We start from the raw sequence: 16,681 nt of genomic DNA on the forward strand, positions 1-16,681 counted from the left end.
TTTCATGCACTGGAGTGTTTTCTGTGAGTAGGAAAAACTTCGTGGGCTGTGTTGCTTGTCTGTCAAGGCATGTTGATTAACTGATGGGTAAACAGAAGATGCAAAGGAATAATTCCTGTTACTCTTCTTCTTTCAGGCAAATGTATGACCATGCTGCAAATATGTATCCACAACTAATTAAGACTCCCACCATTCGAAGTGGAGTTCAGAATTTTATGGCGTATGTATTTATTTCCTAAAAATAAATCAGCCAAGACTTGGGGTTGGAGGATGACAGAATTTTCAACCTTTTTTATTCTCTTCCTTATGGGCTGAGGAAAATGTATGCTTCCTTTCCCTCTGTTTGAATGCCGTAATTATTAAAAGCAATTCTGAATATACATGAAGAAGTGTATATACCCTTCCCTAATTCTGATTCTTTCAAAGAAATGTTTAAAACCATTGCTGCCAAAGGATGGGGAAAATGTCAATGAATTCTGAAGGTCATTTTAGTAAAATTCCTTATTTGAAAAGCTGATATTTTCAATATCACATTGAACAGTGGTCTCCTGGCACCTTGATCTTTTTGGCGTTGTGTATCCTTCTGTTAGGTTAGTGTTTTATTCTACCACTAATGTAAATTCTATTCTAATCAGAGAAGTCCTGATTTACTTTTCTCTTTAGCTGCAAAAATCAAAAGTAATTCTGCTTGAATAATGCAGCTACACTGGTGGGGAAATTACAAGTAGAAGAAACAGGCCGGATGCTGGGAAACTCAGCTGTGATTATCAATTATTTTAATCTCCTTAGACTTGTGGGTTTTTCCATTCCAAATACTTGTATGAAATGGTCACTTTTGGGGACTATTTTTTTGCCATCTTTGCCTTGTCTTGCCCTTTCCATAAGGGGTTGAATATCTGACTGTTATTGGTGTGCATATATAAAGTCAATTTGATTTAGCTTATCCAAAAAATAGAACAAATAATTTTAGTGCTCCCTTGCTATCATTTTTCAGTATTGCTGGGCTCCTCCTTGTGAGAAAAATGGGATATCAGCGTGTGTGTGTTTTCTCCTAGAATGACGCAGCATAGCAGTTGTATTCCCCAAGATGCATTGTTGGATGAAGGGGGAACAATATTAGGTGGCCTTGTATTGCTTTTCTATTGCCTCTGTCCTCAACTCCTGCATCACTACTTTATAGCAGTTTTCCAATATGGGTTGCTGTGTTGCTTGGAAGTCCTTAGCCTGTCCTCTGACCATATCCTTATTTCACTGGACATACTTCTTGCATCTTGTTGTTTCTAGAAAGCTAACTCTGGTTGGTTTTCTCACCTATATACTGTTGGAAGAGTTTGCTTCCTTTACAGGTTTATCCTCTCTATTTTGCTACTTTACCTGATGCTGGATGGATAGATACAGGAGGATGGAAGAGGCCAGCATCCGATCCTTGTTTCCTGTCACTTTCCTGTGGCCCTCTGTGCACAGCAAAAGAGAGAATTCTGAGAGATCCTTACAATGTTGGTGGCTCCTGCCCTAGCATGTGCTCACCTCATGTTGCTTCATGCTCTAAACCTCAGTGATTTGGCTCTTGACTGGACAGGATACAGTTGTTTGGCCCCCACATGTTACTCAGAGGAGCATAGACATGGTTCTCAGGCAACATTTGAGCACCTAGCAGAAAGCCTTCATTGTATTTGAACCTGGGGAGAGGAAGAGGCTCTTCAAATGTCAGTCTATTTTTATTCTTAAAAAGACATTCAAAAGGGAATGGTTTGTCAGACCTGTCAAATCCTTGTTTCCCGTTACTGACTGGATCTGCTAAAGCAAAGTCCCCCACAAACATGGAGTCTAACTCCTCTTTGACACTATAATCTGATAGAGCACATGACTGTAGGGTATTTTGCTTAAGTTTGAACATTTGCACTTGGGGGATGTAATGTTTATATCTGCAGGATTTCCAGAGCATGATTTACCTGAAATCTTTAGTAAGATTGGATCATCTGGGTCATAATGTATTTGTTCCTTCCCTGCATTATCAATTATACTCTAAAAACCCCAAGAAAACCCCAACCTGTTTGTTCCTCTGCAGGAAACAAGACCAATGGACAAGACAACAAATCAGAAATAATAAGGATGACCCATTTTGGAGGCATGCTGGCTATATTATTGCACAGTTGGATGGTCTGTACATGGGAGCCCTCGAGTGGGCTAAACTACACAAACAAACAGTAAGACTACTGCACCTCTTTTTCAGTAGCTGGGGCTGGGATGTCAGTGAACAAACATGGGAGAAGGGGATCCTCATTTTAAAAACAAAAAACGAAAGTAGGATACTTACTGGCAAGTACTCATTCTGCATACCATTCTGCAAAATCTTTGGCTGTGGCTGTTCAGTGTAGATAATGTGACTGAGCACTTGGGCCATGTAACCACAGATTCTTCTCCAGGGGCTTGGAACCCTGGGCACTGTGTGATGATTAGGTTGGGGGTGGCGTTTGTATCCATGTGAATGTTGGAAGGACAGGCACTTCACTAAAGTGCTTGTTGCTGTCACTTTACAATTGTTATTAAGCAAATGACCCTTTAGATATAAAGAGTACCTGCAACAGCATGAATTAAAGCTTTCATTCTTATTTCCAAGCATTAGATTTCAAATCGTAAAAGCCTTTCTGTCTTTAGAGTATGTTTTACTTTACTAAATGACTTCTCCTTTTCTGTCTTCTAAGTCTAAAAAAAAACCATGGTTACAGAAGATGTGGTCTATGTTGTGGCAGGTCAAATGGGATAGATTTTGGGGTTTTGTTGGGTGTTGGTTTAAGTTTTTTTGTATGTGTTTTTTCCATAATTTATTTTTTTAAAAAAATTCAATTAGAGTTGTATTCCAGATCATCAGTTTGTATGTAGTACCAGAACTCCTTTAACTCCAGTAGAAATGTGACAATTATAATGCTGTCCTAAGGTCTAAGATCTGATAGGTTTTTCAGTGTGAGAGGAAGGACTTGAGTAATTGTAGTTGACCTTCTTACCGAGGGTAATCATACGAAGAATTTTGAGAAGTTGGGAGTCCTGAAATATAAACAATTGCATTTTAGTGAAATGTATATCTTTCTTGCAGAGAAGTCACTCTGGGGCTTTCATGAATGGGGAGCCAGCTCAAACTGGGGAAAAAAAATAGCATTTACTAATCCATCCTGAGGGACCTGAGTTTGCAGGGGAAAACACTAGAAACATTGACTTTCTAGGAAAAGAACACATTAATATCCTTTTGTAACTCCTGTATCTGAGGAGCCCTGTCAAGCTCATCAGGTTTGGGGCTTTTTTGCTACTTCAGAATCTTTTAGATTCGTGTGAGGGGAAGTGAAAAGTGCTGGTTTGTGTCTGAGTTACTTCTTTGTCATAGGTGTGTCCTACCTGCAAAGTGTGTTCTCTGATGCTTTCTTATTTAACTATCCATTTGATACTAAAAAGCAATGATCTCTGAAGTGTTTGAATAAATTTTATCCTCTTTTTAGAGATCTCACCAGCATGTCCATATAAAAATGATGCATTTAGTGAAAGTTCAGATATATGGTCCAGGCTGAAATATTTGTGTTCTCCATTCTTGAATTATATGCAGGAAATATCTATTTTTTTCTTTTCCCAAATATGCTTGCAGCAGTTGGTGGGATTTATTTTGACTCTTTTCCATGCCAATCACAATTTTAGCTTTGGACATTATCATCTATGTTGAGGTGCATATACTTATATACAGAGCAAAAATGTTTACTGTGTGTGTATTTCTTACTTGAAATGTGCAGCTGTTTTCTCTCTTTGCCACAGCCAGTAAGTTAACATCGGTCCTTGTCTCGGAGTATGTTTTGGACAGCTGCTCTTGCAGCTAGGTCCTTGGTTTTCCTTGGCATCAAAATGACACCTGACAATTCTGTAAAAGTACAGGAAGTTCATTTTGTTGGACACCATGATACTTTTCAAGTACTTTTGAGAGATTAGGATACCACTGTATGTACATATTTACTGCTGTTAGGATCTCCTTCAGGAATCAGCTTGAAGGCTGTTGCTCCAAGCTTACATGGGCAATAAAAACAGGTGTGGATGCAAAGCTCCTGGCTAGTATTCTGGCTTTGGCACATCCATTTATCTGAGAATCAACTCAGCTTCTGTAAAGTGTTGGCACTTAAAAGCCCCAACTAAACTCGCAAACCAACATAACAAATAAAAACACCATCAGTATCTTCCTTATTCCTTGTGATTAAAGAATCTGCCATCCAAAGTGCAAATAAATTCACCTAGTAGGTGATTTTTTTTCTTATTTTTAAGTATTGTACTTTGCTTCAGTTAACCCAATTGTTTTGATTTTGTTTGGACAACAACTCCAGTAACAAGTACTTTTCTGTTACTCATTTCTCAAAATAAAACAATCAAAGAAATTTCATACTGAAAATCTCTGTAACAAATGCTGCATGTTTTTAAAAGCAAAACTCATTCCTTTTGCACATTTTCCTTAGTGCTTTGAAAGTCTCTTTTTACCTCTTTGCTTTAGTATAATATACTGAGGTTTTTTTCATTAAGAAAAGAACCCTTTCCATGTGTTTATTGTGTTTGGATTATCATCATCAGGAACAAGTTTATCTTTTGATCTCTAGTAGTTCAGCAGTTTGGATTCATGGTGGTAATGAACATCAGAAATATTAAAAATACCTCTAGTTTGAATTGTGGCATTTTTCTTTTCCTTTTTTTACCCACACTCAAACAAAACAAAAGAAATCCCCTAAACCCCAAAGAAAACCAAGCCAAATGTGACAGTCTATTTTGTTGCCTGATGTTCTACTTGCTTTTGGGAAAGCTATGTTTACTTCTAAAATCCACGTATTATTCTTTGTATGTAGAGGACAATTGTTCCCACTGTCTTAAGCCTAAAATAAGATTAAATGCTGTAGAAGAAAGGCTAGGAAGCTCTTCCCCTTAACTCCCAAAATACCAGAGACATGAGAAAGAAGGGGAAGACAAGATGGGTGTCAAGGTTCTTATGTTTCCCTGCACCATGAATGATCATACGTAGACAGGATGCTCTCGTGAACATTGGGAAGTTGTTTGGTTGACACCAATAGGCTAAAAGAGAGAAAGGAAATGAAGAAGAGGAACTGTGTTTACAAAGTCTGTGAATTGTAACACTGAACACTGGGCAAAGTTGTATAGTACTATTTCCTTTTCAAGAGAATGGAAACAAGCTGTTTCATAGCTAATCTGCTTTCAATTTTTAAATTCTGTTTTCTGGTACTATACGTGCTAGTTTGAAACCAGAGCCAGATATGTCTTAAGTGATAGTTGGGTTATGTGCACACAAGTAACTCTGAAATGTTCTGTTTTTCTGCTCTCCCCTAAAATTCAGATCTGCTTTACTTGAATATTGTAGAACCTTTGTGTCTGTCACAGGTAACTGAGCCTTACTGCAGAAAGAAAATTTGGGCTTTGAATTGTTTGACCGTAGCACTAGTATATATTTTTTTATTCTTTATGAAGGAAATGCTTTGTATCGTATTGTTCTAAACTTTGGGTTTTTATTGCATGCAGTCTGTCCTCCTGAGGACTATTTTGGGTAGGTGCTTCCATTAAGACCTGCATGAAGGCAATGTAGATTGTAGACTTCTGTATTTTGAATTTGATATTTACAGGTATCATTAAGAGTGATGTTAAAATTTGAATACATCTTTATGTTAAATTGTGACATTATTCCATCTGGTTTAGCAACATTTTATGTTCAGTAAACAAACCCAACCCTTTTGTCAAGACAATTTCTGAGGGAGGGGCACTCAAATAACATAAAGCCTTTTCATCTGTCTAATGCTCTACCAACCCTGTGATTAATCTTGGGCTTGTCTACACAAGGATATTACTCTTGAATAAGGAGGTGTCAGAATTTTAAATACTGAAATGACTGTAGCTCTCTATTTGTACTTCCTTATTTTGTACTCACAGTGCTCAGGTATGGAGAAGTTACTGGAAAATAACTGTTATAGAATAACTTGCCTATTTTAATGTCCCACGTAAACGAGGCTTTAGGGCTGGTTCTCTCCTTTCTGCTGCCATTTGTAAGTTTATTTCTCCCTTCCTTGGATGTAACTCAAACTCAAATTGATTCTTTGTTTTGCTGTTCAGGACAGCACCCTAGAGGAGCCACTTTTTCTAGAAAAGGACTTCTGATATGGCTTTACCACCTCTCCACTTGTCGGTTTAGTTCATTCATTCTTCTTCTTCTAAATGACGTGTATAAGGAGTTTTTCTGACATCGCTCTGTGAGATGGGAGAAGGTGGTTACAAAAAATTGTAATACACCCTATATTGCGCACTTGTTATAATGCAGTTTTTTTATTTAATTCTTGCTAGTGGGCGGTAGCAAGATTAACTCCTCATAGAGAGGATTTCTCCATATATCCTGGAAATCAGCTGTAGTTTTTCCAAAACTGGGGCTTTTAGCCTTGTTGTGGCAGATGCTTCAGACCATTCCTAAAATTCTCAAAATTGGGCCTGCAGTGCAGATTCCTATGTCTTCTGTTTTAATGCATTGTTTTACTGAGACCCAGAGGAGAACAGTGCTTATGTGATGTCACATCTGACAGTCTTAAACACAAAACCAGGTTTATTCAAGGAGAGTAATGAATTTTTGGAAATAAACTGGAACAAAATTTGCTTGACCCTTAAAAGGAGAATGAAAACAGAACCCTAGGGAATGCTTAACAATCTAGACCCTCTTTTGCATCTCTGATATTTTGGCTGGCTTTGGCAGCTGGCAGCCTAATCTCACCCAGTGCCTTAGGAATTTGCATAACCTGTGCTTTGATGGGTCTCTCCTCCTGCTCTCTGGGCACCTTTCTGTGCCTACTGTTCTAAAAGCTTCATTGCTTGGCACTTTAGTTCTAATTTGAATGGGCTTCCCAATATTTACAGAGGTTTTGATTTGGAGTGATGGTAAGAAAGCACAGAAATGTGAAACTTTTAAAAAATACACAGGCAATTCTGACTGATGCTGTAGCAGTATCAATGTAACTACCTGTAGATATCACAGTGAAAGCAGGTTTTATGAAGGAGAATATGAAGTGGTAGCAATTGGATGTCAAGTACAATTAAAATGTCTTGGGGCTGGCTGAGCAATCTCATGCAAGCCACTTTGCTCCCTTCCTGGTGGTACTGCACAGTGATGCCTGTGTGAATCAGACACTGGAAAATTGCTTTTTCTTATTGTGTGGTGGGTTTTCAGTGCAGCTGCATGGGGGAAAATGGTGCTGAAACAGTGCCAAGTCTCTCTAAATGGATTTCAATGAAATAGAAGTTGTGACTGGTTTGTAACTGATTCATACCTCTAAGTTGCTTAAAACTATCTAAAGACATGGCTCTTGATGTTGCTCCCTGTTTGGATCCTTACAGCAAAAACATGATGATCTAAAGCAATGTAACATACATGAAAACTTGTTTTGGATTTCTTCCTCAAACTATAGCTGCTGTTGGGGCCTTCTGCCATGAATGGTTTTAGTTGTCAGAATGGCTTATTTCTCTTCCATGCAAGCATTGTGGGAAGGTTTAATTCCTTCCCATGGGATACATGAACTGGAGTTTGCATTATTTCTGGTTTTCCTGTTGGTTATTTTTTCTGCCAAAGCAACAGATAGATAACACAGAATTCAGCCTTCTGAATAGAAAGTAAATGGATTTGACACTGTTTAATTTTTCCTTGTCCCCCTTTCCTGGGGATTGTAGAGAGGTCAGCTGTATGGTTTAGTAACAGTGATTTATATTGCAAGTAATGTGTTTCTTTGCTATATGATTATGTGGTATGATAAAGTTACTATTCACAGCCCTACAGTGCTGTGTGTTCTGACTTCTTTTCCTTAAGCCTTGCCTTAACAAAAGGCATGGTGAAAGCAAGAACAGAACAGATTTAGAAAATGGTATTTGAAGGTTGAGGTTAAATCGCTATTAAGCTCTTACTTTCGAAGAGGCAAAGTAAGAGGAGGTTCTAATGAGCGTATTGCACAACCAGCTGTGTGTAATTAACCCTGGCTAGCTCCAACCATAAGAAGTTTTCTAAAGCACATAGCAGAATACCTTTCCTTTTTCAGCTAGTTTGATTGGTATTGTTAACACTGTTTCCCTCATTTGTTTCTCCTTCTCAGTCCTGAGGATTTCCTAAATTGCATAGTTTATAAAAACGCAAGAGCTCCCAAGAGCATTAGTGTAAGACTCTTCAAAGATATCTAGATAAACAAAAAAATTAAATTTTACCGTAGTATATCTGTAACAACAGACGGATTGGTATGCTGCTTGCAAACACACACCAAGGTTTCTTGAGTTACAGTTACATCTTCCTTTGTGCCTCAGAAATTGTAGCACTGATAATGCCATTACAAGGGCCAGATCATGATAGTTTCCTCAGTGTCTGGTGCCACACTGAGTGTGAGCATCTGGGCCTTGTCAGTAGGCATTTCATAGACCATAGAAGAGCTTCCTTCAGGAGCAAAAGAAAAGTTCTAACCACCGAAGCTGTCTTGATGTTTCCGTCTCAAAGTGTTTTTTGTTGTCTTCTCCTTTATTTAGCCATTGAGCAACTTCGATATCCAGTTTCTGAATGCAGTTGGAGACCTATTGGACCTTATTCCTGCATTATTTGATTATTCTGCACGGGGTGGACAGTGTAACGTAGATCCAGGAGGCCATGGGAGATACCAGTGGGACATGGGACACTGCTCTGCACTGATCAAGGTGAGCACCAGAACTTCAATCTCCAGTGACTGTGTTGATTTGCAGTGTCACGAGTCTGCATTTCTGGAGTCTGCCCTGTTTTGCACGTGCATAAAGAGACTTCTGTCGGTGATCAAGATGCATTTATGCAGTTGTCATTTGTGCCTCCATAGGATTTTGAGCCCAGTTTTTCTCACTTGTGTTCGGGGGCGGGGGGGGGGGGGAGGGGAGGGAGACTAAAAAAACCACAGTTGATGGATGATGAAAAGCTGCTAGAATTACTAGGGAATGAGGAACTACCAGGGAAAGGAAACTGGATGAGAATAACTCATTTCACCTAGAAAAGTGAAGGCTGAAAAGGCGTATTTTGAATGACTACAAATACATTGGTCAAATAGGCAGGGAAAAAAGGAAAAGGATTATTTAAACTAAAGGACAGTGCTAACATAAGAATAAATTGGTGCAACTGGCTGATGTCTTCTGTTATTAGTGATACCTTTGAATTGTTTTTCAGTAGGAGTGATGACAGAAAAAAACCTCATGTTTTTAAGATAAGTGATTGATGCATCACAGTGGCAATTACATTTTTCAGTTAAAATTATTAAGGAGATTTAATCAGCATCCAGACACTCAATATATCACAGAGAAACAATATTCACCTTAAATTGAGAAAGAAGCATTTGCCTACAGCAAGAGGTTTCTGAACTAACAACAAATCATAAAACCAGGGAAATATTTTGAAGAGATGTATTATCAATATATATATTTACCTTTTCAAATTGAATTTACTTGCATTTCCTTCTGTATTTCACTTCAAAGTGAACCAGAGGAATTCTCACAGAAACAGCATGTTTTAAATGAATGTTGGATATGTTTGCGAAGATCTGATCTGAATGTGTGAATAGAAATATTCAAAATGAAACTGAGGGAAAAACCATACCATGTGATGCAGGTATCCCAAATAACCCCAAGGTGTTTTATTTTGAAAACTACACATGGGCAAAAATTGTTTCTAGATGTTTCAGAAATCACTTTAATACACACCTAAAAGCACAAGAATCTGGTCTTTCTTCAACGATGCAATTCATGAAACTACTTAAAACAAGTAATCCTCCCAGTTTCTATCAAGTAGAAAGTATGCAGAATATTGTGGCATCTGAGATTATTCATCTTTCTCATTCTGTTTTCCAGGTTCTGCCTGGATATGAGAATATATATTTTGCCCATTCCAGCTGGTTTACTTATGCAGCCACACTGAGAATATATAAGCATTGGAACTTCAATATAGTTGATCCATACACCAGCACCAGCCGTGTCTCATTCAGCAGTTATCCAGGTAAAGTCAAGAAAACCAAAACAATGTAGATACTCAATTTGGCATGAGCCACCTTACTGTCTTGTAGCTGTCCTGGGTGTGAAAAGGATGGTAACTCAACAAGCACTGCGTTCAATCTACCTTAGAACTTTTAGCCACCAAGAGGACAAAATGCCAGCCTGAATTTTCTGTCTTGAACATGATATTTATCTGTAGTTGTTAATTAATCACCTTCAATGCTCTGAATAGTACTGGTTAAATATTTTACCTCTGGCTCAAACATGTTGCTTTGAATTCTGCTTGTGCAGTCTGCAGTCATCTCAAGTACTGAACTCCTTACCATGCCTACAGCATTCACCTGTTTGGTAACAACAATTTTGAGCACTTCTGTTTACCACTGTGACATGACTCCTGCTGTAATGGATTATTACTGAGTATCAAACATTCATTGTTTGAAAGTGTATCGGCTTCTTTGATGTTGGGTTCAGAAGCCTTCAGTAGTTTTGCTGTTGGTGATTTTTTTTTTTCCCTCCACATCTTTCTCTTCCAGCTTCTCTATAAGCTGTTGCAGAGGGGAGTGTTTTTTAATGATGTTTTGGTGTGTTAGTAATATAGCCAGCCAAAATATTTAGTCTCGTTTGGGAAGATTAGACCAAAGGTTAGAAATTGCCAGTGAGTAATGTTTGAGTAGCAAAATATGTACTCTTGCTACAGAATAGCACCAAGAAATAGGAACATGAAAAACCAAAGCAAATGTGTAACTCCCTCTTAGAGCTGACATTGCGTAAGTTTTTAGAGGTGAAATTTCAAGTTCAAAAATACCCAAATAGTCAAGAATCTTCATAAAACATTTTAAGTGAAGTAAGTACCACAGGAGACTATCTCATTCTCATGAAATTTTGTTGGTTGATGATTTCAAAATGTGCTTTTTTGAGTAATGGTGCCTAACTATAAGGGCAAGGGTCTTTCATGGCAGGGGCTCCTGAGACTATGACTGGGATAATATTTTTAAAAACAGTTGCTTTCATTTCACATTGAAAACAAGCTTTTTTTCTGTGGGGATCTGACCCTTCTCAGTGACCCTCCTCAGAAATGCAGTGTTTTTTGACAACTGAGATTTTTAATTTGAGGAAGAAATAGAGGTAGTCTTAATGTCTTTTAGTGTACAGCCTTTCAAGAGCTTGGGTTGTCTGTGATTGCCTTGAAGGAATTTCACTCCCTTGTTGCAAGGAATTTTGCCAAGCCTGTGTAATTTGGTCGAAAGCAAAGGTTTCTGACCTCTGTTCATCATGTGAGTGTTTATAAGGTTACACTGACTCTCATATCTCTCAGCTGAAACACTGATGATAGCACTACCCTTGACAAGGATGTGGCTCTGTTTAGCAACTGTTGTATGCTACACTGTGCTGCAGATTCAAAACTGGGGATCAAGATCAGCCACACAGAGCATTTTTTATTTTATTTTTAGTGGGTGTCTGTGGTGATGTCTTTCATTTGTCCCTTTTCTATAAGGAAATACAAATATTCTGCTTTCATGAGACTGGTAAAGCATGGTGTGTGGCAGGATACCTAAAAATCAGCTACTGCTTTGCAGAAATGGTTGGGATCTGTTAATTCATTCAAAATCCCAGTGTGCTTCCCTGAAAATGTTGAGGTCTGCACAGATGGCTTATTTTAAAGCCTCCTATTGCCATGTGGACTCTGACACAGTGATGTGGGAAGGTGTACTTCTACCAACAAAACTGAGTGAGAACTGTTGAAAAGCATAGTTCCCATGGCTACGGTGAACTTTGAAAGGTCTGTGGTGTGCAAAGTGTGCTCACTGGCTGCCTGATTACAGGGTGCTATCACAAGCACTACACAAGCGTGGTCCATTGACTGCAGCAAATTGCATTAGTTGTGGGTGTAGTTCACAGACTTGCTGTTTTCCATGGGATGAGTAAGCACTGGCCTAGAAATGTTCCAGGAACATCACGTAGGAAGGAGGCAACTGCCAAATTCCTCTGCTCCGTGTTATGATGAGAGATGTTTTCAGAGCATCTGACTCTGAAATCTGCAGCTCCTGGCCATGGTTCAACTCGACAGTTGTAATATCTTCCTGCTTTTAGTTCTGCTTTTAGTCTCTGTCCTGATAGACACTAAGAACCAGTAAGAAGGGCCAACCTAGTAATCTCTCCTAAAAAGTAACATGATACTATGGACATATTCACTATTAAATTCTGGAGGAAACAGAAAGCATTAAAGGACAAGTGCCCTTCCAGGCCCTCAGTAACACTTAACTGAGTTATTCAAAGATTGTTGTCATCCAGTAAGATTTGATATAAAGTAAAACTATGCTGCTGTCCAAAAGCTGTGTCAGAAAATGTTAAGGGGTCATTTGTCTTCTGAGAAGGAATGTACCAAATCCATGATTTCTCCTGGGGTCACAGAGTAAAATTATCTGTATTTTTTTAATTATTATTATTTATTGAATTTCAAAAGACAGACTACTAGGTTGCAAAAATTAGTATTTGCTGTGACTCAGTTTAGAGGTTCTGTGGCTATTGACTAACCATGATTTTTGTTCGGGTGAACACTGTGGTACAGCTGGAGGGCCTTGCCCTGTACCATAATGCAAGGTGGTACAGTGAGCAGGTTGTGAATGAGCAGATAGGAGGACAGGCAGGGATTACAGTGTCCATCCCAGCTTCCCCAGCAGTTATCAGTGTTCTGCCACCAAGTTCAAATGTCCCTTGTTAATAGCATTTACTGCTTTCTCCTCTTCAAAGCAGCAATAGTCCTGCAGAGGCACAATCAAGTGAGAATTAATGGCAGTTGTAATATCTGGTTTTGCAGAATGATTTCTTCACTTGCTGCTCATTTCCACACTAACTCACCTTAATCTTCACTTGAACTCTGTTCATAGTCTTCATCTGCAGAGCTGCACGTAGGATAGTTCTGTGAACCTTTGGAAAGGAGGAATGTCTCTGAACTGAAAGCTTGAGCTTCATTGCCTTCTTCAAGCTCTGGACATGAGTAACTGCCTGTGGCTGGTGAATCAATGCACAGCAGAGAACAGAAATTGTACAGAGAATGTTACTGTTCCTTAAAAATGCTGAATGAAGCTGTGCTCATTTGAGGTAATAAAAAAGTGATCATAGAGACAAGGTTCTATGTTTTGCCCCGCATATCTAGTGGTGCATCAGACAGGAGCCTGTACCTCCTCTCCCTCTGTGCGCCTTTCCCCTCACCTCCAGTCAATTCTTTACACTGCCCATTGAGGCATTCAAAGAAATGAGCCAAGCTGGTAAAATTTGTGATTTTCTTTGGATAGCAGGGAGGTTACAGCTTCTGGGATTTTTATCCATTTGGATGGAGCTCTTTTGAGCTCCATTTAAGAATAGGAACGTGCCATTTTGACCAAGCACTCTGGTTTGGATAGTGAGCTACCTTCTCTGTGCTGACCCACAGTCTTTTAAAGTATGTTAATTTGATTTTAGCAGTTTAAACAGAACAGTTGAAGAAGAGTTGAAGAATTTTTCTTCTGCCTTTCCTCCTCTGGTCCATTATTGGGATCTTTCTTAGTTGAGCTAGGTGGTGATATGGGAGTAAGATGGGACAAGTTGTCTTGATGGATGACTATACATGTCATATATATATATCTACATGCTAAGGCAGGAGGGAGGGGTAGTACGTATCCCTTGCTTTGAAGGAATTTGGTATTAGTGCAGTATAATCCTTCCCCACAGCTTGAGGAAGAGCTGAGAGGAACAAACTATGGAAAAGGTAGTAGCCTTTGTTCTCAGGAACACCTTGCTCATGAGGTATTGCCAGACCATTTCAGACTTCCCTGCTTCCTCCAGCATCTGTTTAAAACCTGGAGGAAAGCAAAGGAAAGTGTCTGGTGAGCTTTGAAGATGAGACCAGAGCTATAGTGTGGGATGTGCTGTTTCTTAGTGCCTAGGACAGATGTGCAAGTGGACGGAAAGCAGCTGATGGGTGTACAGTCTTGACATGAGAAGCAGCTGCTGATTCTCTGCTAATCTGGAGAATATCTTTACTTTCTCATATTCAAGTGTGTTTATACACCAGAGCATTGGGCATCTCAGCCAGGAGCTACACCCATCCGTGAGAGGTGGGCTAGACCTCATAGCTTTACCTTCCAGCCTGTAAAGCTGACCCCTTCTGCACTTGAATGAGCACAGTGACCTTTTAAAACACAAAAAAAGCTGATGTCTGATTCAGAAAGCCACAGTCTATCTCTTTCAGAACAATAGCAGCCAGGAACCTGATGTCACCCACGTGCTCTTTGATATGTTGACTTTCTAGCGAATGCTTTGGCTCAGATTGCAAAAAATGCTTTGCTTTGCCTGGCTGATTAATTTCTTGGTGAGTGAAACTGCAGACTCTGAAAACTTCCGTTTTCTACTACCATTTGGAAACTGAATCTAAATGGCTCAGATCCAGAAAATACAATCAGAGGAACTTTTGCTTGTTTCTCTATAGGGTTGTCAGGTTCATTGGAGGGAGTGGATGATTTAAAAAAAAAAAAAATGGATTGAGTGTTCTTAACAAAAATGGAAAGTGTGTTTGCAGAGATGGTTTTACAGGAAAAATGCAGAAGTGTGCAGTGAGATAACACCTTCAATTACAACATATTCTCATACACACTTAGAATGGCTCAAGAGGACATCAAACATTTGCTGATATCTCTAGACTTGTCTACTCAGGTTTTATTTTTCTGGGTGTCTTTACCATGGGTAACCTCTTGCTTGTGTTCTAGTTTCCCTTTGTTTCAGAGTTGCCTGTCTTAAATCAAAATGGTATATGCCATTAGGCTAGTAATGATGTATCATAGAGGGCATGTTGTGTTATAAAACATTGCAGGATTAAACTTGGTAAATACTAAGGCCCAGAAGGAAATCCCCTTCTTTTCAGCTTAGCTGAGCTTTGCAGTTTATTTGAATTACAGAGTTCAACCTTCAGTTAATTCAGCATCATTCCTTGTATTAGCACTTGCTTTGAGTCAGGTTTTTCTTTTCTATCTCAGCTGTTGCTTGAAATTGAAGAAATAAACTACTTGGTTTGTTTTGAAGTAGGACACTTGGCATTGTCACCCACAGGAACTGATGCTCAATTCACATAATTTAACAATTGTTAAAACAATTGTTTTAATAATTTCAGTTATTGTCTCAAGTGGGCAAGCACCACTTGACTTGTTATGCAGCAGATTATTGCTAGAGTATCCCATGTCTTTGTATAAAATAGACTGGCAGAGCCAAGTTTAGGATGTTTCTCTTGTCCTTACTTATTTGAGAGAGATCTCTACTGATAACATACATAATGTATTGACTCTCTCTCTCCATGAATAAAATACCAGATTCCTGGGTGTTCAGTCTATTCTATACTGATACTTTTTTTAGAGAACAGATGACCACAGAGTGTATTTTCCTGGATCTGAACTCGAGAACTTGTTACTTTAAAGAAATTTTGCTGAACTAGGACCCTTAAACATTACTTTTGCTTGAAGGTGGTCTGCCTTTTGATAAAAGCTCTGGAATAGGAGGCAAAGCTGGGTTGTCTTTCTTGCCATCACAGGTTGGTGACCTTTGCAGATTGTGTTAATAACACTTGTTGTGGAAGATTTCATAGAGGAACTCAATTATTATGGTGTAGTGCAGCATTTTAGCATTTTGTACTCTTTGAAGACTGATGCTGTTAAAAATTTCTTAACAAGAGTTTAAGTTCTGTATGACCTCCTCACCAGGAGCTCTGCTGAGTAATCTAAAAGCCAATTTATTTCTGCTGTACAAGTAGTCCCCATGCTATCAAATGCATAGCTGACCTTTGCAGCTCTGTATGCCACCTCCTGGTGAAGGGTTTGCAGCTGGACCTAGCACCTCTGTTGGCACGTAACCTGCAAGGGAATCCTGCCCACAGATCCATCACTGTACTGACTTCGCGGAGCTGGCAGGCATAAAAAACCCCAGTGAGAATATGTCAGAAAGAGGAGTAGGTAGAGCTTCTCCTCATACAGGATGTCCTTTATGATATTAGAGATGCCTGTGTCTTGGAGATGCTTTTAAGAATACTTAGGAAAAGATGAAACTAGAAGGAACATTTTTTCTGGCCAATTTAATGCAGAAGGGGTTAATTTAGAGGATTAATTCAAATTAATTAAATTAATTTGTTGTCTTTACAGAATAAAATCTAAAACTGCTACTGGCTGATAGAAACGTATTTGTGGAGTTTGTACTTTGCTTTGGTTTTCATTCTTGAATTTTTATATTTTTTTAGTTCTCTTCTTTGTTAGAAACATTTAATAGATGTTTAGTATGTAATATATAGTTAGTATGTAATATATGTTAGTATGTAATCCTTAGCAAAAGACATAGGTTGACTTATGGAGAAGATTTCAGGCTTGGCATACAAATCAAATGCTTTAGACAAAGAATTAGATGTCTTGAAAGCATGACAGTTTCTCATTTCAAACTGCATTGGCAGGTGGGCCTAAAGCCCTTGCAGAAGTTACTACCTCATCTTTAATCTTTGTACAGTTTGAGTTCATATACACATGCATTGACTCATTAATATCCTTATGGCTTGTCTCTGTTTTTTTCTATGAGTATATCAAAGGTTCACAAAGATAACAAGCTTTGTATTATTGCTGTTTAA

The 16,681-nt window shown here is 38.7% G+C and overlaps 1 protein-coding gene across 1 annotated transcript in view; it reads left to right on the plus strand.

Moving 5' to 3' along the window:
* The window catches only part of PLBD1 (phospholipase B domain containing 1), a 37,642-nt gene that overhangs the window by 12,746 nt on the left and 8,215 nt on the right, over positions 1-16,681 (plus strand). Inside the window, exons 3-6 of the mRNA XM_083859737.1 lie at positions 137-220; positions 2,069-2,207; positions 8,569-8,733; positions 9,904-10,048. Coding sequence (XP_083715863.1) covers positions 137-220; positions 2,069-2,207; positions 8,569-8,733; positions 9,904-10,048 — 533 coding nt within the window. The remainder of the gene's footprint in view (positions 1-136; positions 221-2,068; positions 2,208-8,568; positions 8,734-9,903; positions 10,049-16,681) is intronic.

Source organism: Zosterops lateralis (assembly GCF_965231275.1).
Source record: "Zosterops lateralis genome assembly, chromosome: 4".
In the NCBI taxonomy this organism is placed as follows: domain Eukaryota; kingdom Metazoa; phylum Chordata; class Aves; order Passeriformes; family Zosteropidae; genus Zosterops; species Zosterops lateralis.